General features: G+C 47.1%; 9 protein-coding genes across 9 annotated transcripts; 3 read left to right on the top strand and 6 right to left on the bottom strand.

Moving 5' to 3' along the window:
• Positions 1 to 90: 90 nt before the first annotated feature.
• On the bottom strand, positions 91 to 1,468 carry RhiXN_07686 (alpha/beta hydrolase family protein; the record flags this gene model as incomplete). Its single annotated transcript, XM_043327502.1, has 6 exons — positions 91 to 376; positions 436 to 482; positions 549 to 692; positions 751 to 807; positions 1,104 to 1,251; positions 1,317 to 1,468. The coding sequence occupies 6 exons, from the start codon at positions 1,466 to 1,468 to the stop codon at positions 91 to 93; spliced, it is 834 nt and encodes a 277-aa protein (XP_043182887.1).
• A 1,600-nt stretch (positions 1,469 to 3,068) lies between these two features.
• On the bottom strand, positions 3,069 to 5,953 carry RhiXN_07685 (Multicopper oxidase; the record flags this gene model as incomplete). Its single annotated transcript, XM_043327501.1, has 21 exons — positions 3,069 to 3,122; positions 3,172 to 3,209; positions 3,266 to 3,403; positions 3,454 to 3,542; positions 3,593 to 3,654; positions 3,707 to 3,796; positions 3,847 to 3,918; positions 3,965 to 4,171; positions 4,227 to 4,301; positions 4,360 to 4,404; positions 4,463 to 4,563; positions 4,616 to 4,682; positions 4,736 to 4,820; positions 4,875 to 4,949; positions 5,008 to 5,028; positions 5,082 to 5,120; positions 5,172 to 5,468; positions 5,530 to 5,553; positions 5,611 to 5,619; positions 5,674 to 5,764; positions 5,815 to 5,953. 21 exons carry the CDS (start codon positions 5,951 to 5,953, stop codon positions 3,069 to 3,071), a joined length of 1,818 nt encoding a protein of 605 aa, XP_043182886.1.
• A 3,236-nt stretch (positions 5,954 to 9,189) lies between these two features.
• On the bottom strand, positions 9,190 to 11,823 carry RhiXN_07684 (uncharacterized protein; the record flags this gene model as incomplete). Its single annotated transcript, XM_043327500.1, has 7 exons — positions 9,190 to 10,490; positions 10,553 to 10,967; positions 11,068 to 11,270; positions 11,321 to 11,366; positions 11,414 to 11,474; positions 11,527 to 11,596; positions 11,655 to 11,823. 7 exons carry the CDS (start codon positions 11,821 to 11,823, stop codon positions 9,190 to 9,192), a joined length of 2,265 nt encoding a protein of 754 aa, XP_043182885.1.
• A 53-nt stretch (positions 11,824 to 11,876) lies between these two features.
• RhiXN_07683 (DNA replication complex GINS protein SLD5) lies at positions 11,877 to 12,951 on the top strand (the record flags this gene model as incomplete). Its single annotated transcript, XM_043327499.1, has 7 exons — positions 11,877 to 12,011; positions 12,066 to 12,179; positions 12,234 to 12,368; positions 12,424 to 12,506; positions 12,563 to 12,666; positions 12,725 to 12,797; positions 12,855 to 12,951. 7 exons carry the CDS (start codon positions 11,877 to 11,879, stop codon positions 12,949 to 12,951), a joined length of 741 nt encoding a protein of 246 aa, XP_043182884.1.
• A 1,402-nt stretch (positions 12,952 to 14,353) lies between these two features.
• RhiXN_07682 (uncharacterized protein) lies at positions 14,354 to 15,138 on the bottom strand (the record flags this gene model as incomplete). Its single annotated transcript, XM_043327498.1, has 3 exons — positions 14,354 to 14,565; positions 14,622 to 15,017; positions 15,096 to 15,138. 3 exons carry the CDS (start codon positions 15,136 to 15,138, stop codon positions 14,354 to 14,356), a joined length of 651 nt encoding a protein of 216 aa, XP_043182883.1.
• A 3,888-nt stretch (positions 15,139 to 19,026) lies between these two features.
• Positions 19,027 to 20,322, top strand: RhiXN_07681 (cytochrome P450 family protein; the record flags this gene model as incomplete). The annotated part of the gene is made up of 8 exons (XM_043327497.1): positions 19,027 to 19,048; positions 19,107 to 19,249; positions 19,318 to 19,438; positions 19,495 to 19,506; positions 19,807 to 19,873; positions 19,940 to 19,954; positions 20,008 to 20,115; positions 20,172 to 20,322. The coding sequence occupies 8 exons, from the start codon at positions 19,027 to 19,029 to the stop codon at positions 20,320 to 20,322; spliced, it is 639 nt and encodes a 212-aa protein (XP_043182882.1).
• Positions 20,323 to 21,286: 964 nt separating this feature from the next.
• Positions 21,287 to 22,878, top strand: RhiXN_07680 (glycoside hydrolase family 6 protein; the record flags this gene model as incomplete). Its single annotated transcript, XM_043327496.1, has 9 exons — positions 21,287 to 21,399; positions 21,456 to 21,661; positions 21,715 to 21,798; positions 21,846 to 21,954; positions 22,007 to 22,151; positions 22,200 to 22,409; positions 22,473 to 22,535; positions 22,595 to 22,777; positions 22,834 to 22,878. The coding sequence occupies 9 exons, from the start codon at positions 21,287 to 21,289 to the stop codon at positions 22,876 to 22,878; spliced, it is 1,158 nt and encodes a 385-aa protein (XP_043182881.1).
• A 1,362-nt stretch (positions 22,879 to 24,240) lies between these two features.
• Positions 24,241 to 24,579, bottom strand: RhiXN_07679 (malic acid transport protein; the record flags this gene model as incomplete). Its single annotated transcript, XM_043327495.1, has 3 exons — positions 24,241 to 24,300; positions 24,356 to 24,446; positions 24,500 to 24,579. The coding sequence occupies 3 exons, from the start codon at positions 24,577 to 24,579 to the stop codon at positions 24,241 to 24,243; spliced, it is 231 nt and encodes a 76-aa protein (XP_043182880.1).
• Positions 24,580 to 24,719: 140 nt separating this feature from the next.
• RhiXN_07678 (C4-dicarboxylate transporter/malic acid transporter) lies at positions 24,720 to 25,533 on the bottom strand (the record flags this gene model as incomplete). Its single annotated transcript, XM_043327494.1, has 5 exons — positions 24,720 to 24,836; positions 24,892 to 24,994; positions 25,051 to 25,213; positions 25,258 to 25,411; positions 25,462 to 25,533. 5 exons carry the CDS (start codon positions 25,531 to 25,533, stop codon positions 24,720 to 24,722), a joined length of 609 nt encoding a protein of 202 aa, XP_043182879.1.
• Between the last annotated feature and the right edge of the window lie 336 nt (positions 25,534 to 25,869).

Below are 25,869 nucleotides of genomic sequence, written 5' to 3'. Positions count from 1 at the left end.
GTGAAATTGAATGAGCAATAGTAGTGCACTACTACACGTTTAGAAAAATAGCCTTTTACTTTTAGCTATCCATATCAACACAATACCTATTCACGGAACCCAGTCCTTCGCTGAAAAGCGTTCCACCCATTCTCCCACAATCCTTTCGCTCTCTTCAGGCCTCTCCAGCTGGACCCAATGACCACAGAGCCCTTCAATCCACACGATCTCGGTGTTCTTGAGATTCTTTTCAGCATTCACCGACATTGTTGTTGGGACGGCAACATCAGCCGAAGGAATGACCATCAACTTGGGTATATCAGGTCGGATATCCTGTGGAAGATCTTTTTCTAGCTCATGATTGATTTTACGAGTGCGATAGTAGTTGAGCATCGCCCTGCCCGGAAACCAGTTGGTTATGTTTTGGAATGTGGGAGATAAGATAACGAGGCTTACCCGAATCCTACACCGGCCTTGATCTCGGATAGCATAGTATTTAATTCCTGTTGATACCTTGCGTGTGAGAGCTCTGAAGTGCGGTAAAACCCGAGCCGCGGGACTTGTCTCACCTCTTTTGAGAGCAGCTCAGATGTTACGCTTTTGGTCTCATCTTTCAGCCAGCCCTCGATCACTCCGGTTTTCTCAATTGATGGACATTCGCCAGTTACGACTTGTTTTGCCGAGGTATACATTAGGTTAACGAACCGATCAACCTAGACCGCCAAGTTAGATGATTGATATCAGTAATGAAAGTATCCGAATGGCACGCACATTGGCATCGATAACTGTTGTAGACTCGGGGAGACAAAGAAGACCTGGTACTGGAAGCTAGGAAGTAGCTCAATATACTTCTCAAAGGAAACATATTCTGTGCTTGGCGGCATAAAAGGTATACAGAGACTGAGTGCTGTGTTAGGTTGGTCAATAAGGATACTGGCTGCATAATTACTTTGCAGCGCCTTTGAAAAGCTCCGGCTTGAATTGGATCAATCGATTGGCGGTAGCCGCACCCCTAAGAAAATCCCCGTAAACCAACAAATCTCAAAGAAGAGATGCAGAAAATCTTACCAATCATGCGCAATGACTATGATCTTCTCTCCTTCGGAAATTCCTGCCTTACGTACAAGCTCTTCGAGTTCGTCACTTAGTCGCTTCATGGCGTACTGCTCGGGATCGGTTGGCTGAGAGCTTCCATGATATCCAAGCATATCGGGTATGATCAAACGGATGCCTCGTGCTGACCAGCCTTTTACCTGGTGACGCCATCCATAGCTGCAAATAAGGGAATGGTCAGCCATTTCTCCTTAATTGTTCACAGCTTAAGCCAGTGCACTTACGCAGAGTCTGGGAATCCATGGAGTAATAGTGCCGTGACAATGGTTGTAACGCCCTTGGGAGGGTGGATATCCACATAACGGTAGTGATGGCCTGTGGAAAGGTGAGCGACCTTACTCTCGTGGCCTAGAGGGTGAAGTTCAGGTGTAGACATGATCGTGTGTGTGACCGACCAAACCTAAACTACCTTCTTTTTATATGGCGCAGTTCGGGCAAGTCTACACGACTTTTCAGCTGTGTATATGCAGCTGAATAATCTAATATGCACATAGCGTTGGTTCATTTGAATTTAAGAATCAGTGCTTAGTCTTTACACATGGCGTGTTTAGGCAAACAGAGACGATGTACCATGATGATATTTTCTGCTACTTTTGGGTCTGACTCATATCAATGACTACGCATTGAAGTGCTTTACGCTAACCCACTGCCGCAGTGTGCTCGGCGACCGCCATCACTAACGCGTGCCGACAGACATTACAAACAACCAAGAAAACAAACTCAGCTAAAATTAGATGGGCGAGGCTGGAACTGATTTACGTGGAGACCCCATGTAACTTAGATGGGTGACCCACCTTGTTTTACGTGGAGTTTCCAAGTGGCAACGTTTTTTTAGTTCGCCCATGTAGATTGTGTTTATGAATTCCCTCTTCATTTCCGTTTATTTCCACACGTTTTTCTAAGCTATGTGAGTCAATGATCCCCAGGTAGTTTTACATGTAAATCGTGCTTAATCTTGATCGTGTAGTTGGCTAATGTAGGTAAGACACACGGACCGCGTGTTTAATAAATACATGCGAAAACACATAATCCCACGCCAGAATTATTCATTGGTGGCCCTTGCCAGTGTTGAGGGTATAGCGCCGACGGGTATATGATTAGAATCGGTCGCCAGGTGAGTCGCCGACTGGGAAAATAGTGAATGGAGAGTGAGTATCGGTTGAAGGCCACAAATGAAAAAGTCGCGAAGTTTAAAGCTGAAAGTTCAAGCAAAAGATCAGTCGCAGACGAAACGATTGGTAAGAGCGGGGGTATCTTCTAGGTGTGCTTGCGGAGGCTACAGTCTGAAGGTGGTACTGAAAGCTTGATCTTCCCAGAAAAAATGTTGGTGTCATTAAAGCTACGGTTAGTAAAGGGTGCAATGAACTGCGATCGCAGTTCATTGCACTTTTTACTAAACTTGGCCTTAATTTTAGGAATTGCACCAAATTGCACCCACATGTTTTTGTTGAGATGTTGTGTGGCTAACGTGCGCATATTATTTGACCTGGATTAATTTGCTTGTGCGGCGGGGCTCATGACCTGTTGGAAGCGCAGGAATTTGGAGCTATAAGTGTATATATCCCAGCTTTGACTATGATATAGCAAACTGAGGTTTTGTAAGCAAACTTTTGGTGAGCATATATACAAGGAGTACAAACAAATCCAAACGCGTCACGTGGGCACGCATACATGCATTCAAGTTATGATACTGATATTTCAACAGTTTGCTCGTAATTGTGCTCAGAGACACACCGTAGGGAGGTCATATCACGCGAACTTGCGCACACAAAAACCTGGTAAGCCACCCGTGCATCACGCAAAAGTCTGGAGCTCCAGAGCGCTTCATGATGATTCACAAGGCAATCATCTCGGGTCCCACAAGTCAAATAATCAATAGCAGCTTATTCATTTATCAACTATTCACAAATCAAGATGCAAGTTTCTGTCCATGAGATCCCAGTAGAACAAATTCGGGTTACTGACTCCCAGTACAATTAGTGCTGAGAAGTGTAGTAGCTTGGCGTCTTTGGCCATTGGTCAATCCCCTCCTGAATATGATGTTAGCAAAATCGCAAGCATAAGTTGGTTAGAACTTACCAAGAGTACCACCGCCATGCCAACTGCCAAGTGCGGGTCTAGAGCAAGGCAAGTCAGTCAAAAGGGTATATTATAATATCAGTACTGCACGCACCAATGTGACAATGCATGAACATTGGGCCTGGGTCGGTAGACTGGAAGCGGAAGGCAATCCAGTTTTGGCCGCCCAGTCCAGGAGGAGTGACGAATGTGTCACGATACTGCGGGTCGACCAAGTTCAGTCCCGGAAGTCCTGTGATTGCCGCGTCAAGTTCGTATCGGAATATCGACCGGTGAACTAACCTGCAGCCTGAGCTTCAGCTACTGTGTTATAGGGGAATGCCCCAGAGCCCCATCCTAGGAACCAGGCCTTTACACCGTGCTTGTGAATACTTCGAGAAAGATCAGCCCATGCGGTATTGAACTCGGGATCAGTACTCACGGGTGAGGGGGATGGATTGACGGATTGCCGCTAGTAACGACCATAATCACATCAACGTATTGCTGGTCAAACGATGATGAGCTGACGACTAAAGAAATGAGATTGGATACGTACCCCCTTTAAGGACGTGAACTTGAGGTGAGAATCGATTGCGCTCGCTTGGTTGTAGTCAAACAAAAGGGGTGTCGCTGAATCGGGCAATTCCTACTCGGAAATCAGCAAATGCGCACCCGATAACGCATATGTTGTCATACCGTCCAAGTCCTGTTGTTCAAGAACCACCCAAGCTCCGAGGTACGCTCGGCGTTAAGACGAATCGTGACAATCTATTCCGAGATTAGATCTGGTCTCAATTTCCGTCAAGATACGCACCTGATCAGGAGACGGCTTCGGCGGAGGGTTGGCCGGGAATGGCTTAATGTCAACGGTGTCGAGCTCCCGAGCCGACCCGATAGCTTGGCCGGCATAATCGATGTAGGGGTTCTTGGGGGCCGGAGTAGTGGTGACGGCACGCTTGACTTTAGTGGGTGGGTCGAGCAGATCGCGCTTGATGGGTGCTTTGGTGTTGTATTGGAGAACCTAGAATAGGGTTGAGCTATTAAAAGCAAATGTAAACAAAGCCCATCAGACTCACCGCGAATCCACTCAGGCGCTGAGGGAGCACAGAGGCGGCAACCCGAACAGTGTAATCCCCCACAGGCTTGTCGAGCTATTAGACGGTGATGAGTTTCTGAAACGATAGTTGATAAGATCAAGTGGATTCATACCTTGATGAAAAACTGGAAACGCTCTCCGATTGGGATACCAATAAACTATAGAGCATATAATCGTCAGCTGAGTCTGAAGCCTTGGTAGGGTTAATAAAAATACCTCTGATTGGATTGGCCGAATGTAGGATCCATCGGCGGCAAACGTGTACAAGGTATGGTTATCGATCGACACGCGCAGGTCCCAGATGCTAGCAGCGTTGACTAGGAAAATCCAGTTAGGCTAGTAGCAACAGGTTGAGTCGCGCCAACTTACCAACGTTGAACGCGGCCCATTTTGACGCAGGGTTGACCTGGAACACTTCGAGCTCTGTGGTTGTGTTCTATAGGACGGATGTAATTAACCTAAGCCCCGGTCTCAAAACATATGCCGTACCTTGCATTGGTAGAAGATCTCGGGCTTGACGGAGTTCGGGTCTCCTCCGTAGGGGAACACCTTGGTATTGTTCGGGAATGCACAGCTGACGAAGGAGTTAGTTCGTATAGCATTAAGCATCAGGCGCGGCCGGACGCACCCTTTATCCGTTGCCTTTCCGACAGTTGGGTTGACCACCGGATCCAAGATCTGACGACTAGGACATACGACCTGTCTAAATCCTGTAATTTAGCACAACGCCAACGAGAGTCCGTTGTGTGAATATGATTTACCCCTTTCCGTTGATCAGGATGCTATAGTTGAGTCTGTCAGAAAAGAGATCCGCGGTCATTGAATAAGCACTCACTCATCCAAACACAAAGGTTCGACCATAGTGCGCTTCCATCTGGGCTATAGCGTTAGTATGCATTTACCCAGCACGATTACATGTACCCACTCGTTCATATACTCGTCTGCGGTCTTATGTTTCCAGTCGTATATAAACAGCTTATGGGGGTTTTGCTCGGCGGCCTTCATGGCAGCAATATCCGCAGAGTTGCTCGAAATGAGGCTGAAAGGGTTCTGGCGACCAGGCTTGGGACGAAGGTAGATGTCACCACGTAGACCGTCATCAACTTGCAGGTGCTGGTGAGAGTGGTACCAATGGTAGCCCATCTGAGTTGCCGTCCAGTTGTACATGAATGATTTGCCGACAGGAATGGGGTACTGGGTGACTCCGGGGACTCCATCGGACCTGCGAAGGGTGAAATGGTTACTAACTGGTTAACATACCCTGTGATTGTTTTCCTACTTACCAGGGGGTTCCGAGCTGTTCGATTCTGCGTTTTGGCTGTTAGACACATGCGCATCAATTCATGAAAATCTAACTAGCTTACCCGTGCCAGCTATGAGAGTTCAGTCAGTAACGAAACTGGCGTTAAATCAAAGCTTGCACATACTGGATAGTGATAGGCTCGTCGCCCTTGTTTATGACGTTGATACTAAGCTGGTCACCCTCGTCGGCGACGATCGTAGGCCCAGGTGTTGTGCCTGCAACCCCATGTAGTTCGCCGAACAAGTATCATTTATCAATAACTTACCGTTTACCAGCCAGGCGCTGCGAGAGACGCCATCGGGAGCGATGTTCGAGTGGGTGACGACCAGAGTGTACTGTCTCAGAGCGGCATGGACCTTTGTGGTCATGACCGCCGCTGCCAACAATGGAGTGCTAAACCTCATTTCGAATAAACGATCTAGAGGTAAGAAGCTGAAAGAGCTGCAATAGATGGATGAGGATATTGTCGGACCCACCACATACGCCAACTTATATATCAGAAAATGGCAGAGGGAACTGAAAGAAAGCCAAGTCGGGCAAAATCATACTTCTCTCTGTACGCATACCGCCGACAAAGTGGCCGACGTTTCTGAGTGGCCGGGAGGCGTGAGACATATGGGGTCCAATGGCTATGGACCACACGGCGACATAAGTGAGGGATAGACATTCCACGCGATTTGAACTCAATAGCCGGGCGCGTAAAGCAGAAGAGCGAATTACGCGCTTACGAGTGATGAATACTCGGTGTTACAATAACAGAAGAAGCACAGAGCTACGGAAGAATATCATACAATCGCTCTGAAAAGCGCAGCGTCTTTAAGAGTGAGGCTTGCACCGTTGATAGGGCACGATTGTCCTTGAGCAGCCGAACTTCAAGACACATTCATTACGCATACCTATATTCGAGGTACAAGGAGTTGCAGAATCAGTAGTCAACTGGCTAAAGATAGCAACACCGCCAAGAAACATAGCAATCAGGCCCAGAATCCGATTGATACGGACAAGTGATTTGCCCAGGCCAAGGATCCCGAAAAAGAACCCGATGGGAAAGCGACAGGCACTGGCTGCTCGGAGAGGTAAAGAGACTGATCAATCCGAAAGCTATGTCCGGGATGATGTATTAGGGATAGAATGAATAATGGATGAGCAGGTTTTGCGCGATGGCCGTCGTAATGATGGTTCCCATGAGAAGCGATTCCGAGATTGCCGTGTTCGGAGACTCGTGCAGTTTGTGCAAGAAGAAGACACATGGCGATGAAGGGATACTAAATGAATTTGGGTGACTGTTTTGCTCGCCGAGCAGATAGACCCTGGGATGACGACAGACGGAATGGCTGATTGACATTAGAACTGGTTGAGGAGAGGAACAAGGAACAAGGGACAAGGGATCACGTGATAGTGAATGGATGCCGCCGGTGACTTTTCCGGCAACCTGCCAAGTGGGTAAGCAAAGGCTACTTATTCCCTTTGCAGTTGAGATGATTGCCTTGTACATGACTGCCGCGATGGTTTCCACAAATTCCCTTGGTATCACGTGGCTGCTTGGGTCTCTTTCCAACTGGCATCATGGTGTATCGGGAGAGCCAGCTTTGGGAATATAACCAACGTGACTAATGAGACAGACTCGATACGGCTTCTTACATTCGGTGAATTTCAGCCAGAAGTTGGCCCAAATCATTCCAAGTCATAGTGCGCATTTAGCTGGAGCCAAGCCCTTCGGTGCGGTTCTTGTTATGTGAGAGTATCGATTAAATTTAAATGTAGTTCGTAGTTTGCTTGGTATGAAGAGGGACGCAAGAGTCAGACTATAGGGAAACACGTCCCCTTCAGGCCCACTATTTCCATGTCATGGCGGTACAATAGAATCGAGAAAGAAAATAAAAATACTCCGTACATATTTCTGCGCCTGCGCACGCGACAGAGCTCTGAGATGAGTGATATCGACGGTTTGCAGTGGATTTATGCACCTATAGATTCACCCTCCTTCTGCGCAGAAATCTTCCAAGTCATGCATGTACTGGTTCTGAGTTTCAACTTAATCATGCAACAAAATCCGCCGCCATTGTCGCCATTACCGTTAGCGTCGCCTCACATACAGTGAAGCTGGAGATCCAGCACAAGTCGCACACGAGGCTTGGGTATCAGAAAAGTGCGCGTCAATCATATACCGAATAAGACAGCGTTTTTGTGTGTAATTTATGAAGGATCCATTTCAATCCCGCAGTCATCTTGTTCAATATCCCCGCTAAAGCTCAGCTATCACTTATGTATCTCATATATAGCTTTGCTTAACTACAACACTATATCTAATTCAACCGATCATTTCCAGCTATTCCATTCAGCGCAAGAGTCCACTACGTCGCGAATAGGCTTCAGCGCTCTTAGGAAGTTGCACGATCGCCCGCTTGTAGCCCGAGGGGAATCATCCCTCAGACCGCCGCCAGCCAATACTTTTTGGTAACATCCCGCGGCCTCGGCAAGAACCGACGCGTACATGCTAGACTGCGGCCCCAAGCGACAAAAGAATAGCCCTTGTCTTCAGCATGAGTTCTATTGCTTCGAGTTCTGCGACGAGGCTCGTGGGTAATTCTATACGCGCGGAAGTTCGATCGGCATCTACCTCTCTGAACTTAAACGCAATCCACATCGCTAGTTTCTCTAAACTACGAAGAGATGCTGGCACAAGATATAGGCATTGAGTAAAACTGGCGAATAGAGCGAAGAACGTACGATGTCCAACCAGTTCCGTGAATGATCTAGATTGATATGCGGAGAAAAGTAGACCGATTTTTTCTTTTGGCATGATCAGGTTGTTACCACAGGCTTCGAGACCAAGGGGCGGTAATGATGGATAGACGGAGCAGACAATCATCAGTAGCAAGGGAATTTTCGTGAATAATAGATTGGTCCGAGAAGCAAAAGTGCCAGGGTGAAACCGTCTGTGCCTTTCTATCTCCTCATTTATAAGAGTCATCAAGCTCAGCCATATCGACTCGCTAGCCACCGCGCTCGATTTATCGCCAGATAGTGTCTATCGTAAGTAGGCCGTCGGAACCGCCAAGTTGCGGTACACGAGCTTCGCGGAGCAGTGAGTGGTATGTTTTCCCGGTTCGCGGACGGGGTGGAGCGTTCTTCAGCTACACCCATCTCCGGATCCATTGGTGCTTAAGCCGGCGCAGAGGTCATGCTCAGCTGTCCCACGCATCTCACGTTACCGTACTCATCTCGGCTTAACCTAAAATGACACAATACACGAATCCGTTCAGAAATACCAACAAAAATAGTAAATACCACAACAAGCGCAACGCACACTAAAAAAGGAAGAAAAATCAAAGCAAAGCAAGAGATGAAAATGGCAAGGAATGACATTACAACAAGGCCATCGGCGATCGGAAGTAATGAAAAAAAAAAAAGTTGACAAAAATGAAGGCTATCACAAGGGAGAGAGGGAGGAGAAGGGAAAAAGGGGCGCAAGGGAAGGGAGAGCCAATAGAAAGAAAATGAAATGATCAAGACGGGTGGTTTCTCTAGTGCTACAATCCTATCCGTGCTATATATCGGGTACAAGTCGTTCCAAAAAATCATCTCATCGTCATGTATAAAGGGGGGGGGGAATAAAGGGGGACGGGGAGAGGGGGCATTATGACGACATTCCCACCACGGCCGCGACCATATCTTTCCACGTCCGCTTGACGACGACCTTTCGTTCCGCACGGCCCTTGTAGCAACTTCGCAAGATGCACTCTGCGAGCCACTCTAGGAACTGCGCGTCGCTCGCGCTCAAAGGGGAGAGTTCGAGCGCGACCATGTCTCTGCTCGTCAGAATCAACGTTTCTTGTTCTTGTTTTGGCAACAGAGACTGCGTCTGTTTCGGCAACAGGGCCTTGGAAGAAAACGCCGATTTGAAGGATTTGGAAGAAAGTGTGGATTTGGACCCGGCCGAAGACTTGGTCTTTCGACCGTTGCCTTGAGGAAGGGCGTCGTGCGAATCCACGATATCTCCCAGTCTTGCGTGCAGGAATGCAGCATACTTGTGGAAGATCGTCATCAACTCCAGGACATGTGCTCGACGCTGAGATCGTTTCTCTTCGGCCGATATTCCCGGTCGCTCGTGATGAGTGTGGTGGTGGTGAGAATGGGACTGTAGCGCTTCATCCGGTCCGTCGAGCCTAGGTCTTGCCGAGTTTGTCCACCCGCCGAGACCGATCCAACTACACACCCCAGCACAAAAGACACACACTTCTTCGTATATCCTCCACGGGTCAATCCACGGGCGAGAACCAGTGATCGAGCGTGTACTCGAGTCGGCGCTCGAGTCTTGCACATGCCCGTTCAGTCCAGACGAACACGGTCCAATGTTCAATCCTCCCGCGCAAGACTGACGGTTCCCGGTGATGAGCATCCCGGGGTTCAGACTGGCCGTGGGGGCATCCGCAGAGGGCGAGACCGGACTCGCGGTCGACGATCGAGGGTTAGGTGAACCTGGGGGCGACGCCAGGGGCGAAAAGGCGACCGAAGCGCGCCGATTGGTGTTGTGTGTAGGAGAAGCACATCCTTGACCCCATCGGTCCCATACAACCCAACCTTCTTCGACTTCGTGTTCTCCTACGCAGTCGCACCGCAAAGATGTCGTTGATCGGTTGGTTGGGGGCGCATGTGAATGGAGGTGGTTGTGTTGGCATATAGGCTGAGAGTAAAGGGCCTTTTCAATGTCGTTGAAGATTTTAAGGTCGCTAAATGTCGGTCGGGTGGGGGCGAGTTTGAAGCTGTTGGAGAGGGAAGTGGTAGATGACGAGTTGGGGACCGAGATCGAAAGAACCGGTTTGTCGTCTGGCGTGGATGTGGGTTTCGTTGCGGGAGAATGAGCCAAAAGCGAGGGGGACAGGTCCACTACCAAATCGTATAGATACGGTTTCTCAAGGAATATGCGCTCTGTTGTACCTATTTCAGGAAATGTCAAAATTTGCTGCGTCATCGATGAAAAATGAAAAAAGAACACTAACATGCGATCCATCCACTTCGCTTCATCCCTTCTTCTTCCAATTTCTCAATCGAGTCGAGACCGACCATGCCCAGAACCGGAATCGAGTGTTCATCCTTGCCTCCGATTCCAGGTACTTCCATCTCCGATCGCCAGCCGAAACAGATGTCGGCCGCTACCCTCGCTAGAACGCATGCAGGTTCGACCACAGGCGCAGCGCCGGCCTCGGCAGCAGTCTGGTCGATACTGGGTCGCATGGGGTCGGATTCGGAAAAGCGCGAGGCGAGCGAGTTTAGGCTGCCGCTGCGTGAAGGAGGGACTGGGACTCGAGTGTAGATCAGGACCCGTCGGCGGGCGAGGACGAACCGGAAGAGGGTCATGATACTTGGGCCGAATGCGTGTAGGAGACATGGGAGGTGGTGGAGCGGGTGATTCGGCTAATTGTACGTCAAGTTAGGAATCAACCCATGTATGGAAAGTCCGATTTCGTATGGGCACTGGGGGAAAGAGACAGGTAAAAAAAAAAAAAACACTTACGCTGGCAATGGACAACTCGTGCTCCCAGCCGCTCCAGATGTCGGATACGTCGATTGAGGATTCCGAGGGAACGATGTCGGGCTGGCGGTGAGCTTCATAGTATGATTCCAAGGGAGCCCAGTCCTCGGGAGTATCCTCGAGATGTGCGGCCAGGCGTTTGAGGTGAGGGAGATGGAGCCATGGTCTTGCGCGAGGTGCTGAGCCTGATAGATATGGGTGAGATGGGCGATAAGCGTGGAAAGATAATGCGCACCTATCAGTACCCCGACGGCACCTAATCTTACTCCACGCAGGCCATTCTATCTGCCCAGTTAATGAAGAACATTGGAATGTGGCGGGCACCGACCTCCTTGGTCCGACGTCGTCGAAACACAGCAATCCCACAAAGGCCGTCCTGAGTGAAATGACTAATACAAATCTAAGCATTTCTGTGCTAGCTTGCCATCACATCATACTCACATCACATCCTGATCCACCAAATGCAACCCACTGGGCAACGAGCTAAACTCGACTCCGTCCAGATTTACATCTGCCCACATCCCATAAGCACGACTTAAAAAAATGGGATTTACTGAATTTATGCTCACCGTCACGGACCTTGAGCGAAAAGTCCACAATGTTGCCTCGAGTCGGATGAAACGCCGAATGGAAAAGAGCAACGACGTCTTTCGGGGCCTCCATGTGCACTGCAGTGTGGTCGTCGAGCCCAACAAACACGCACTCAACCACGTGGGCATCCCTAGGCAACCAAGGCATTCATATCCCCTAAGCGCTGGGCTCTTGTAGTTACCTTGTTTCCTGCCTTGACGATGAGTGCTTGGGATGGCGATGATTTGCCGGGATTGCCGCCGCGCTTGGGTGCTGCCATGGAGTTTGAGAGACAACATGGTCGAGGAGAGACAAGTGCGGAAGTGGATACTTCGGAAGTACTCGGTGCAAACCCCGTTAGTCCCTTTCCATCTCGGACGAGACCATATAGTTTTGACATTTGATCCAAGGACAACCCCACAACAAAGCTTCTGCGCGTTCTAATGAACGAGAGATATGCCCCGGAACTACTGCCTTGGGAAGGACAACTAGTCGAGGATGTGTTGGAAAAGCTGCATCAGCAGGTACATCCTCCCTTTTTATAATCACGTTTGCTCCAACCCATTCCCAACTTTCAGAGCCAAATGGTAGAATACCTTCGTTCAGACGACACTACATCCGAAGACGAACATTTCAGGATGTCATACGTCCAACTTGACATGGAACGTATCAAGTTCCAAATACGCAGTTACGTCAGGACACGACTATACAAGGTTTGTCTCTCCCTTCTATATCCACACAATATCCCTTGGTATTAATGAATCCCAGATTGAAAAATACGCAAGTCACATAATGGCCAATCCCGACATCCAATCTCGCATGTCGGTTCTGGAACAAAACCACGCTATGAGGTTCGCTATTCCACCTACCCTCTCACAACGCGACACCGATCCATTCTAGGACCTAGCTATAAAAACCTATTCAAAGCGCACATGCATCGCACCGTTCTCGACAATCTCCCAGAAGGGCTACGATCCTTGAATGAGACGTTTCCCGACGGACGCTCAATGGGTGCGTTGCGTTGTACTTGCTTCATTCCCCTATGACCGACGCCTTACAACTGTCACAGTCCCACAGCCGAATTTGAACCAAGGAATATTCATCTACGCGATTCAAGATTGCGGGCCCGTTCGACTTCCCGAGTAAGCGCGACCTTCTCCTTCGTCAACACACCGTTTCTGATATTGATAATGGATCAGCGGAACCAGCGTCGTCGTCGACAAGGGTTCCATCCATATTTTCCAATACGGGACTATTAAACATTTAGTGGAAAGGGGCGATGCTATGTTCATATAATAATTTTGAGTTTGGACCAGGTTGTTGCTAGGAACGGGTCACCACTTGACCACATGCATAACTACCGGTAGTTTGTTTTTTAATTTATCAAGCGACATAATGATACGGGCGGTTATTTTTCATGAAAGAACTGACCAAGTCACTTTTCTTATCGTCCATTCTATGGTGGCTGACCCCGCGAGATACACTCGCGAGGTTTATCCCATTGGCGACCCGTGGGTAATAAACGGAAAAACCACTCCCTCTCCATTCAATTTATTTTCAGTTTGTGGTTCATTCCGGACAAGCGCCTTAATATGACTATTTTAGGCCAATATGACTTTGGGGAGGATGCGAACCCAGCGTGGCTGCAGCTGGTTATGTCTGCGGAGGTAATAGTCCGTAGTGCCCAAGCCATATGCGTAGAGTCCCGATCACGAGCTATTGGGCCAAGAGACGATGAACACTCGAGATTTTTTCAACTACTTGAATGTAACCCCAAGGTTCCGAATTAAGTTTACGTCGTTGTCACTTTATTTTCGATAGACCCGACTCCGTGACTGAATGAATTCAAAAGATCTCAAGGGCCAGGCAGCGAAAATCTCAATCTCAATGTGGTTGTATTCACAGCTGCATCCCCCCGGGTCATTCTATTTGTCGTAAGTTCAGGCGATAAGGTTTTATGCCCTCGGGCAGATTCAGCTGTCGATCTTGTCGACGTCATTTTGCTAGTGGTAAGGAACCGAGTTGTATTGCCCAGCCACTGTCATAATACAGACAGTGCCGACACTAACGCCAAGAAAGGATGAATACACAATATATGATGTAAAGCAGGAAACAACGCAGGTCAATATGTCAGCTCTATTGCTAGTTCGCCTACGGCTAGTATTCTGGCATTCGCGAACATCCCGCTGTACGTCATATCACAAGCCGAAAGTGTGTCTCGTAATAAGATTATGAATGAGCCATGTGCTTCGAAAGGATCAGCTAAACTCGCTATGTATGACAGCGATGGGTTAATCTACCGATACAAATGTGAATCAGCTTCTCTCCCGCTCCAGCCCCTACTTTTAGGTGCCTTGGTAGATACGCGACACCGGTGCAACACCTCGATCTGTCAAATATTCTGCTAAGTATCTAAAAAACCCTGTACCAAATAGTTTGGTGCTCCATCTACTCCACTTAGTTGGTTAATTCTATCCACACCATGCCGAATTCCAATGGTCTCGGGCCCGAGATTTTGGCCTCTATGGTACCGAAGTGTCCCCAATTTGGCCAAATTGAATGTTTACATATAATACATGTGTAAAACTGTGCGCATACACGAGTCAATTTAGCTTCCGTTAACACCGGAAAGATTACAGCATGATGTGAAAGTCCGTCCCGCCTGGTATGCAGCCCATGGTTCCGCCGATTCTATGCTTCAAACGGTATATTGAGAAGTGGTACCATTCCAATCACTCCAATCGATTTTCAGTCCTTCAAACTTGGCCGAGTTCGGCTCTCCCGTGAAGGGGGGTTCTCCTGGGGCCCAATTGTGCCTCGCCACATAGGTTCCGACTCCCAACCACTTGTTGAAATTCTTCTGAAACGGCCAAGTAATTAGGCGCATGAGAGTCTTGGTGTTGCCCTCGACTACGTAAATGAACATGCCCGGCCGCCCTCTTGGCGCTGAGCCAAGATGTTGATACACTCGCCCTTGGGCATGGGAACAAGGTTCCAGTCCGAGAACCCTCCCGGGGGCGTAGCAACCGCCATGACCTTGGACGTCGCATTCGTATCGATAATCTCGACCCCGGTCTTGATCCATGAATCATACTTTTCGCCCTCGAGGCCGGGCGAGTTGACGAGGAAGATCAACCCGGCTTGGTCGTATTGTTTCGTGCCGGACATGCCGCAAATTGAGACTTGAGCACTCTTGAACTTGTGGATCGGGCCGTACTGGACATAGTAGGTTGGGGAGTCGTACTCTTCGCCCGCTGGAACCTCGGGTGGATGCCAAATGTCTTGTTTGGAGACTGCGTGAAACGTAAAGTTGGCCGGTAGCGTGATATTTGCTGGGTCCAAACCCGAGTGAAGGTTGACGCCTGTCAATGAACTGGTCACTTCAGGAGGTCAGCGTGACTCTAAAAGGTATTGGATGAGCACGTACTAGTTAAATTAACAAGTGGGTGAGCGAAGGGTGCGGATCTTGTGATTGCGACCCATGGTACTTATAGATTCTCAAGAGAGTATTGGGCGCCTACTCATAATCCTCTTAGCTTCCGTTCAAACTCAAAGTTATAACACTTAGGTTAACACCGGCCTTAGGCGGTGCCTGTCAGCCTTGCATATTAGGGTACGAATGACGTGAATAACTTGGCGATGAACAAGATCTAGGTTCTGGTGAATTCATTTGTTTACTACCAAAGGAACTAGCCCCGGCGGGGGTCACGTTAACGTTACTAGATACATGAATGGTGATACCCTTGTTTTCGGGCCAGTACAAAGGACACCCGGTCATTAAACTGTTTATAGCGTATTGAACACAATTTAGTAGGAGCTTTATTTCAATCGAGAGCTCATAATCCCAAAATGACAGTAGTATATGGCTTTGAGAATACGAACATTGCCTGTATCCAATTATCTTCGCATAAATTTACTAATCTTACACCAAATCGGTTCAAGCGCTCATATGCGACACCACAATATTTTATCCATCAGACGAAGCTGACGTTTTTTGGGCATCCGACCGACCCGATCATCTTCCCATGTCACAGGATTTCGTCATGATTGAGCCTAGAGAATATCCCCATAAGACAGGGTCTCGGATTTCACTCACCTCCTGTTGGAATCCGTTTCTTTGGAACTTTTGGTCTTATACTGCGTCTTGGCAAGATTCGGGTCGTTGGAACATACGCATTCAATCAGCATACGCATTCAATCAGTATTGAAAGTATGAACACATGGTAGTTCCTATGTATGGGCGAGCTCACGTATCAAGTCATATGCACGGGACCATATGTTCTCCTGGTCCATTGTATGACCAGACTACTTTCTGTTGAAAGACACGTAGAGCTAGACGATATTGTATCTCAGCTCTACTATATGATAGTGAACTCTGTGTGTATACTGTACCTAGACGATATTGTATCTACAGGATTATAGCATACATGAATAGAATAATAAGATATGATACGTACCTCAGCTCTACTATATGATAGTGAACTGAGGTACACGAGAATCGATACAGAACACTTTTATATGCGTAAGTCCAAACGTCAGTAAATACATGCGTAAGGATTACATATCGGATCCGGGAGACTCATATTTCAACACTTTCCCCCGTGCACATCTATCGATATTCCATAGTGTCCTTAACATAAGCATTTAGTAATCTATCACGTTTTTAGTGTGTATATTATATATATTAAGATGCACGTCTTTTCGATCTTTATGCCGAAGCATAATGCATGTAAAGTACTTTACCGGTTGGTTACCATCATACCCCATTTTGCCATGTTAGTCATACCAATTGCACAACCATCGTAGCACGTACTACGTCATACATATGGATTGCAATCACTGGAGCAGTAAATTACCTGGTTGTGGCCACATCAAAAGTTTGATTACGATTCTATTATTAGGGGAGTGGTACATTGCCTTCACTTGGCAGAATCAGTGAAGAAGCCCAATTACGAATACAATAACCTGTATCGTTACAAGCGATAAGCATTCAAAGATCAGTGATATCAATTTTTTTTTAGCTCTTTAGGGGGCTCCACATGGCTGATGTACAAACCTAAACCACCTGGGAACTTTCAGTGGTGTGTTTATACATGTGGTGGGTAGGCTTTACTGCTAAAGTAGACGAGTGCCAATTCGGACGAAATTTGTCTACCCACCTTGGTTTATTTCTACTAGATGTATTGCTCATTGGCGCTGGAATCGATAGGCGAGTTATTTATACTATCCGCCTCGTTTTGAAGCTCACACCCGACGCCTCTATATGTTATCTATAGGTTTTATCTGCTGAGCTCGGGTGTCCTAACGCTTATCGTTTATTTTCGACTAGCACAATAAGTATCATTATGCACTAGAGTCACCAGATCTACTAGCTACTAAGGCTTGACGGATCAATGATGCTTTCCAAACGCTGAGATCCTTATACCTCATTTTTATCCCATTTAGTTTCTACCCCTTCCTACGACCCGGGGAAAGTAAGGCTGACTATAAAACTTTAAAGATTCATGGGAGGGATCAATTTATATATGAATAGTGATCAGGCAAGGGCTTATTTCCCGGTAGCGATCAATGAGATGTCAGTATAATAGCTGAACTAAGCTCAACATGTATGCGCATGCGTGCATACATGGTATACTGTATCTGCATAAGTTTGTATATCTGATTCACAGTATTCTTTACGCTCACTGACAATTTCTCCGCAGTCTCCAGTCCGCTGCATTTTAATCGAAGCTGACGCATTGTTAACGTTTTGAAGGATTGTACTCAGAAACGAGGGGACCAAGCTTATCGATATCATAGATTCAGCAGGCACCGCGGAAGCATTTTATGGTACACGATGCGCTTCAATGCGCCTGAAGTCAAACCAAGTGAGATATGCGTACTTTCTTTTCCAAGTGTCAAATCCTTTATCCTCATTTTCTATATTTGGCTTATTCGAGATGACGCACGGTGAATCCCAAAATTTAAAGTAGATAATAATGTCTGCATGACGTGCATATTTTCCCAACAACCCATACATGAAAAGGCACAAATCACAGGTCCATGGTGCATAGAGATGAGCTAAGAATGCGGGTTCATGGTAATACTAGCCGGATTTTGCCAGCACTCCGCATATGACACGCGACTCTTGACAATCAGAGAATTAACATTTTTGAGGTTCACCGTAACAGAGAAATAGGATACCGAACACCTGGTCAATTTGAAAGGCGCCTTATAAAATGAAAGCACCCCGCGGTACTACTATGGCGGAATAAATAAGGAACCGCTTTGCTGCGGCATGGCCTTCTAGATTTCCATGTCTCATCACCCTGCCAGCTCGTGCCCGATAATGGGCATTGACAATAATCTGAATATTCTTTACGTTTCAAAAGAAGCGATCAAATGTTGATAGGAGAACTAGGCCAAACTTCTGACGATCATGTAGTCATTGTTTCTTCTTTCAGTAACAATAGTGTCCAAGGTTATTCGTAGAAGACGCTAAGGATTGCAAATCAGGTCAGTGGCGTCTTGCTGCTATAGTCCCCACTCTTTATATTGCTCCGGTTGTTACTGGGACTTGAGACCCACACGGTCAAGATGGCCGACGCACCTATAGTCACCTATGCGACACTGACTTTATCGACTCTTGTTCTCGCGTGGCACATGTCTCGCCGTAAACACGTCAATCCACCATCCCCTACCACCTGGCCACTTATAGGAAATTTATTATCTATGAGTTCTGGTCCGGAGTATCTAACGTTCAAGAAGCTTGGAGAAGAGCTAAATAGTTAGTCATTGAAACTTTCTTCCAGCATCAAAGATGACTGAAGTATGGCAGGTGATGTTTGTTCCTTGAGGTTTTGGGCAATAAAATGGTAATTCTCAATTCGGCAAAGGCGGCATCGGAGCTCTTGGAACAGCGATCGGCGCTGTATTCAGACCGCATCTGCCCGGTTGTAATCAAAGATCCCGAACTGTATGTACATGTATAAGTGTGCGTCCCGCAATGAACTAAATTTGATCACTGGCCAGATTCGATTGGTCGGGAAGCACTGGAATGCTGGGTTACAATGACGTATGGCGCTATCATCGTCGAATGATAAGCAAAGTCCTTGGCTCGCGAGAGATTTCTCAGTTTTCCCGGATCCAAGAGCGGCAAACACGGTCGATGCTTCAAGCTTTGATAAACACCACCTCGCAGAACCAACCGTTGAAGGAGTTAAACAACGTTTCTTACTGTAAGTTCCTGTGGGATTTGTATGAGGTTTAAAATCCGATTCGTACCTACTACAGCTCGATGGCCTCTACCATGTTCGAGTTGATCTATGGGTATTGCCTGCAGGATGAACAGGATCCATTCTTTCAAGGGTTCCAAGAATACTCCAACACGGAATGGATGCTGTCATGTTCACCAGTACGTGTATCTTTGTTCGAAACAGCCTGAAGATGCTATTCGGCGCTCTTCCTGTTAGATTTCTATGTCAATATTTTCCCCATACTCGCTCACGTCCCAGATTGGGCTCCAGGAGCAGGGTGGAAGCGCACTATTCGGAGGTGGAGAGACCAGAAGGCTCGAGCCTCTCTTGCTCCATTAGAATGGACAAAAGCTCAGATCGTAAGCTAAGATCATCCCGTATTGACCAAGGCCGTCCTTTAGCTTAGGAAACCAAATAAAAACTATAGGAAGCCGGGGTCTCCCAACCGTCTTTACTTGGAATGCTCTTAGAAGAGGATCTAACGCCAGGAATATCAATCGAGGAGAGGGATCGCCGGTTGAAGGAAATAGGACTTGCGCTCTACGCGGGTGAATCCCTACATCCTTAGGTCAGGATTTTTACTAAACTGATATTCTCATCTTAGGAGGGACAGTCGGTGAGCTCCTTTCATTTGATTTGTATCCCTTCTTTGTTGTATTTACCTCTCAAGTAGAGTGCAACGATTCTAATGAGCTTTGTTGCTGCTATGGTTTTCAACCCGGGGGTTCAAGCAAAAGCACAGTTGGAAATTGATACAGTATTGGGACCATGTTCACTCCCTTCAATAGCGGATCGTGAACGACTCCCATATGTCAATAGTCTCATCTCAGAAGTCATGAGGTGGCGGCCTCCTTTACCAACAGGCAAGAAAGTAATTATTTATGCTTCTATAGGTTTAGTTAATAGCGTTATCCAGCTCTCCCCCATGTCTGCCTCGAGGATGACAAGTTCAAGGGCTTCGATATACTGAAGGGTACAATCGTGTAGGTCATATGAAAAGCACCGCGAGAAATCGGACTAAAACACGATTTCAATCTTGCAACCGGTAGCTTTGGGAATATCTGGTAAGAGCGCTAAGACTTGTGCTATGAACTATTGTATGACATAAATCCTACAGGGCAATGAGCCGTGATGAAAGTATCTATTCCAGCCCAGAAACTTTTGATCCCGAGAGATTCTTGGATTCACAGCTTCCTCAGGTACCAGCCTTTGGGTGGGGGAGACGGTATGAGCATATTTCGACAACTGAGGGATTAATTTTAATTGTTTGTTCCGATGCAGGCGCTGCCCTGGGGCATCCTTTGGCGAAAATTCGGTGTTTATTGCTATTGCTTCGTTGCTGGCCACTTTTACGTTCTCCAGTCCGGATGGATGTCCCAGAGAAAGCGCAAGTGCCAAGCTTGAAAACACTTCAAATTCGCTATTTTTGTGAGTAAAATAGACAGGTTGACTCAGCCGGTAACTTACATACCACCAAACACCCCCAGGGAGCTGAAGCCATTTGAGTTCAAGCTTAAGCTTCGATCCGAAGCCCACGGTGAACTTATAAGCAAAAGTTGTGAAGCCCATATGCATTAGGGAATTGTCAGAGCAAGCGGGTAATAGAACAAGCTCAGCTACTTCATTTGGCATTTTTACTACCGATATTAACCAGAAGTTCTCTGAATCCAACCCGCGACCTCGTCGAACAAATTAAGTTGTGGTGTAATCTTCTTGCCGAATATAACTATAGCTGTTGAGATAGACCTACTGCGTCATGTGCAAGGAGGGTGGGTAAGGCGGGAGCCATTTTCCAGTTCAGCTAAAATCCACATTCCGCAACGAGAATGGTTGCCTACGAAGTATCTATAGACATTTGTTCCAGATAAGTCTTCCCCGATGTGTCCTGGTATTTGCAACCATAGGAGAGAGGACTACACAGCCACCGTGGATGAACATTTAGCTGTCTTTGTGGCGTCATCCCTGTACCATCACACTTCATAACTATCGGAGAATCTCACTGTTGGACTTACCATTGGAACTGTGCCTAGAGAACGCCGAGACCGGAGCATTGGCCAGGATGATCTTTTGTGGCTCAAGTACCTAGGTTTGAATGATAACCATTCCGAACATCTGCCGACAAAACAGATATTGAGTAATCAATCTGGACTACCGTCGCCCAAGAAGGCAGGAACAATATGCCGGAATGCATAAAACTACTCACCAAAGGGTCACTTTAATTTCTCAATGATTCCGAATTCTCGGCATCTCGTCTCTCAGCACACATGACTGGTGCGAACCTCTTCCGATATCGTCCCGGATTTTTAGTGCCAAGGCTCGATTCAGGCTATAGGAAGATATAAAATCATGTCGAACGCCATCGTGGTGGTCACCGCGCTCTTGCCAACTTGCCAATAATGAAGGTCTCATCGATTGTCGCTGCCACCGCTGCTACGTTCATTGCTGGCGTTTCCTCCACTCCTCTTGCACCGCGCCAGACTGATGTGAACCCATTCGCTGGAAAGACTTTGTAAGTGAGCATCTTATATTGCAAACTGTATCTCTCACTAAATCATGTCGTCGTAGCTACAAGAGCCCTCATTTCCGGGCATCGGTTGAAGCTGAGATCACCCGTCTCAATGCAGATGGAAAGACCGAGCTCGCTGCCAAGGCGGCCAAAGTTGCAGAAGTCCCAGTTTTCATCTGGATCTCGGATACTGCGGCTGTCAGCACCATTTCTGGATACCTCAAAGATGCAGCGGCGATCCAGAAGTCAACGGGAAAGAAACAGAGTACGTATAGGGCACATAGAAATCTCGGACTATTCTCACAAAATCGGACATAGTTGTTCAGCTTGTAGTGTACAATTTGCCAGACCGCGACTGCTCCGCCAAAGCCTCTGATGGGGAATTCCATCTTGACAACGCTGGTGAGTTGTGATAGGTCGTTCAATGAGCCCAACTTACTTCTTTCAAGGTGAGGCACGTTACGAGGCCTACATCAAGGCAGTAGCGAGCCAGTTGCAGCGCTACCCCGAAGTCTCGGTTGCCGTGTCCCTGGAGCCTGACTCCATTGGTAACTGTGAGTTGCGATCTTCGCAGGGCACATATCAAATATCAAAACTAATGATTTTACAGTGGTGACGAATCTTTCGGTTCCCAAGTGCGGGAATGCAGCACCAGCACACAAACGCCTCCTTGGATTGGCGATATCGTTATTGCAACTCCCAACGTCAGCCTTTACCTCGATGGCGCCCACGCTGGTTGGCTCGGATGGCCAGACGTAAGTTGATTCCTTGTACATTGCATGCGGATTCTGATGATAATACAGAACCTTGCTCCTACCGCCTCCGTTCTCGCCGAGATTCTCAATAACGCCAAGGCCCGCAACCCGAAGTCAACTGTTCGTGGACTTGTGACAAATGTCAGCAACTATAATGGATTGGGTAACCAAGAACAACAAGGGCGCGACGAACTCAAGTACATCAACGACTTGGCACCCTTGTTGACGGCAGCTGGATACCCAGCGCACTTCCTCGTTGTACGTCTGCTTGCCGAATCTTAACTATGTGACCGCGCACTCACGAACACCTCGAAATTTCAGGACCAAGGTCGATCTGGAAACCAGGAGGCGGCCCGAGACGGTGGCGACTGGTGCAACTTCAAGGTATGGATACTATTTCCACACGCTTTTGTTCTTTTACCCAAGGCTAAGCCTTGAAAAAGTACGCTGGTTTCGGACCTCGCCCCTCGGCTACAACCCCAAGCTCACTTATCGACGCGATTGTCTGGGTCAAGCCGGGTGGAGAATCAGACGGAACCTCAGATCCTGCATCCCCTCGTTATGATACCACATGCACATCTGCTACCTCGTACATCCCAAGTCCCGAAGCAGGCAACTGGCATTCGGTAAGTCTTTCATAAGTAGAGCCATTGAAATTCGCCCTAATAAGTCACCTATATAGGCCATATTCGAATTGTTGATCGAACAGGCTAACCCGGCGTTCTAAGAGGATATCATTAGTTCATATGGCGTACAGTATCACTTGCTTTCTGGTTCGTGGATGTGATATACAATATACGCACGCCCACCAACAATCATACTTCATCTAAATTGATTTTATGCTTTTTTTTGGAGGAGGGGACGAAACTCAACCCTAAGGCGAGATTGACTCGTTCGGATTACGTGAAGCTCATGCCAAAAAACTGGCTCAATATCAGATCTCGCTCAGACAGCCCAAAGTTCGAGGCCGGTCAAAAATACATATTCGAGATAAGTGGCGGGCTTAAGCGCACCTGTGATGGACTGGTCACTGTATACTAAGCTAGTAGCTTGTAAATGCGATCAATGGATGTCATGTATACGTATATGCAAAGATGGAAATCACAAAGCACTTTCTTCGGCAATCAGACCCTGTTCTATGAGTTGTGCTTATAGCGGTGGGTGCGTATGAAGGAATAGACAGTATTTTAGTCTACCGTGACTGTTGACTAAGAAGGTAAACCAATGAGGGATAGGTTGGAGGATGACTAGAATTTACTCATATTCAAAACTATGATACATTTAGATCTATCGTTCTATGTGCACAGAAGTAAAAACGAAGCAGAAAGTCTCCATATATGACAGGTAATCAATGAAGAATATCTGCCAGATAAATAACACTCATTCTAAAATTCGAAACATACAAGAAGGCTATCAATACACGTTGCCAGTGGCTGACGACAATCATAGGGGTTTATGCCATCTATATTATTTCCAATCTTCAGTAAGAAATTAGAGACTTGAATTTGTTGTTCTTGTGTCAGGCCATCTCCTCATTCTTTGGCTTGGTGAAGGAGATATCTGCGTGAATATCCTCGTTTCTCGACATGAAAATTTCGCCCTTCCAGAATGCAACCACCGTGAACGAGAATAGCACGATCCAAGTGGCGCATACGAGGACAGTCATCACCAGGTGCCACTCATCGAAGCCCGAGATACCAAATATCTTGCCCAATACCATGAGTGTATTGATCCAACCAACATTAGGAAAGTCAGTGCCCAGCCTATATGCGTGTACGTAAGGTCAAGGAAAGGTTGTAGAAAAACACGAATTCAAAACTTACAGCCAAGAATCTCATGCAGGGACTTGTGAAGCTTGAACCAATAAGGAAGAGCACCAAATGCAAAAAAGAAGACCTGATAGAGATGCATCAGCTACAGTTTATTCTCCCAATCCAGATGCTCCGAGATACCAAATATCTTGCCCAATACCATGAGTGTATTGATCCAACCAACATTAGGAAAAGTCAGTGCCCAGCCTATATGCGTGTACGTAAGGTCAAGGAAAGGTTGTAGAAAAACACGAATTCAAAACTTACAGCCAAGAATCTCATGCAGGGACTTGTGAAGCTTGAACCAATAAGGAAGCACCAAATGCAAAAAAGAAGACCTATAGAGATGCATCAGCTACAGTTTAGTTCTCCGCAAGATCGGCAGATGCTCACAGCTAGCCCAAAAAGAAGCAATGCACTCATAACACTGGCAGCGTAGAAGATTTCTCCTGCCATTGGCGATACAAGATTATACCGAGGAAGACTGAGAGCTGGATGATTAAAGTGTTCAAGGTTTAGCTACTTTGAGTTACCCACATTTCCTTTGCCGAGCGTCCCAGATTAATGAGTGCTAGTGCGGTGAATCCAGGTGGACCAGACGCAACAAATGCACCCATTGGCTTGGTGACCACTCATAAAACCAGTCGTCATAATACGTAGGACATAGATGGCCAGATAAAAGAAGGTCATGAAAAGCCCAACACCTAAATTGTTGTCGCCAATGAGCAATCCAGCGACAGCACATGACAAAAGGGGTTTACGATACCTTGGAAATGTATCCTATAAGTAGAATTCCAAGTGCGCGAGGATCAGACGTCTGTATCACTCTTAGAGCGTTGAGAGCGATGATGCCAGTGAGCATCAATGGGAAAATCTATGTTTGCACTTAAGTCCTTGTTGAAACCAAGAACAGGGGAAGTATAACACACCAGGAATGCCCAAGCTGGAGTGAAGGTTGTAACATCATGCGGTTGATTGAACCACACCATCAGCATCGGGAACGAGACAATGACTGCTAGCACCACATATACCCTTTTACAGACCATCAATCCGAGCCAAAAGTCCAAGACATATGGATGGGCACATACCAGAACATGACATAAACACCATCAGCGTTTATGATTCCCACGGGTACCGCGTAATTGATTGTGCCAATAAAAATAGTGGCAAACGAAAGAACAGAAAGGGGAACAAAAACACCTTTGACCGGATCTGATGACAGCCGGAGAAACTGACGACGAAAACTGCGACCTAGATTGTAGCGGTATTTCGTAAGACGCGCTGAAACAACTCACGTATGAACTGAAGACTCAGCATCAGAATGTTCAAAGAGAAAAGACACATGTTGAGAATGTAGAATGTGATTTCAATATATGTGACCCAGGTTGGATGAGGGTTAAGAGCAGATAAAAGGACATAGACGGCGCCTGTACCCATCCCGATCGGGAACTGAGAAACGAGGTTAGCATATCACAGCTATACTTGCGAATATCACTAACCGACTGCCAGGACCACCCATGTATACGCCGTCTAATGGTACTGTACTGAGGTCCATCATAAGGGGAGACCATTGTGGATGTTGGCTCTTCATCGTAATAAACCAAGTGTTAACTGTATGCAGATACGCGCTGTGGCCTCAATGAGTGTAATTTTGATATACAGGGACAATCAAAGGTCGATCAATGCTGGTGTAGGGTGTAGAGAGATAGCGAGTTAACCAAATCCGTCGCTCTCTTTTAAACCCCATACAAGTATGTACATATGACTGAGCGCTGTCTAGAATTTACTTGGCATGCGTGGCTTGCGCCACTCGAAGTGCGGGGATCTCCAAATAGACGGCGAAACACCGTCGCCTCATTCCAACTGTACCATAATATCTCTTGGTATAATGTAACAATGGGCTGAAT

The sequence above is a fragment of the Rhizoctonia solani genome, chromosome 9 (assembly GCF_016906535.1).
Source record: "Rhizoctonia solani chromosome 9, complete sequence".
NCBI lineage: Eukaryota > Fungi > Basidiomycota > Agaricomycetes > Cantharellales > Ceratobasidiaceae > Rhizoctonia > Rhizoctonia solani.
This window is presented reverse-complemented; position numbering and strand designations above follow the sequence as displayed.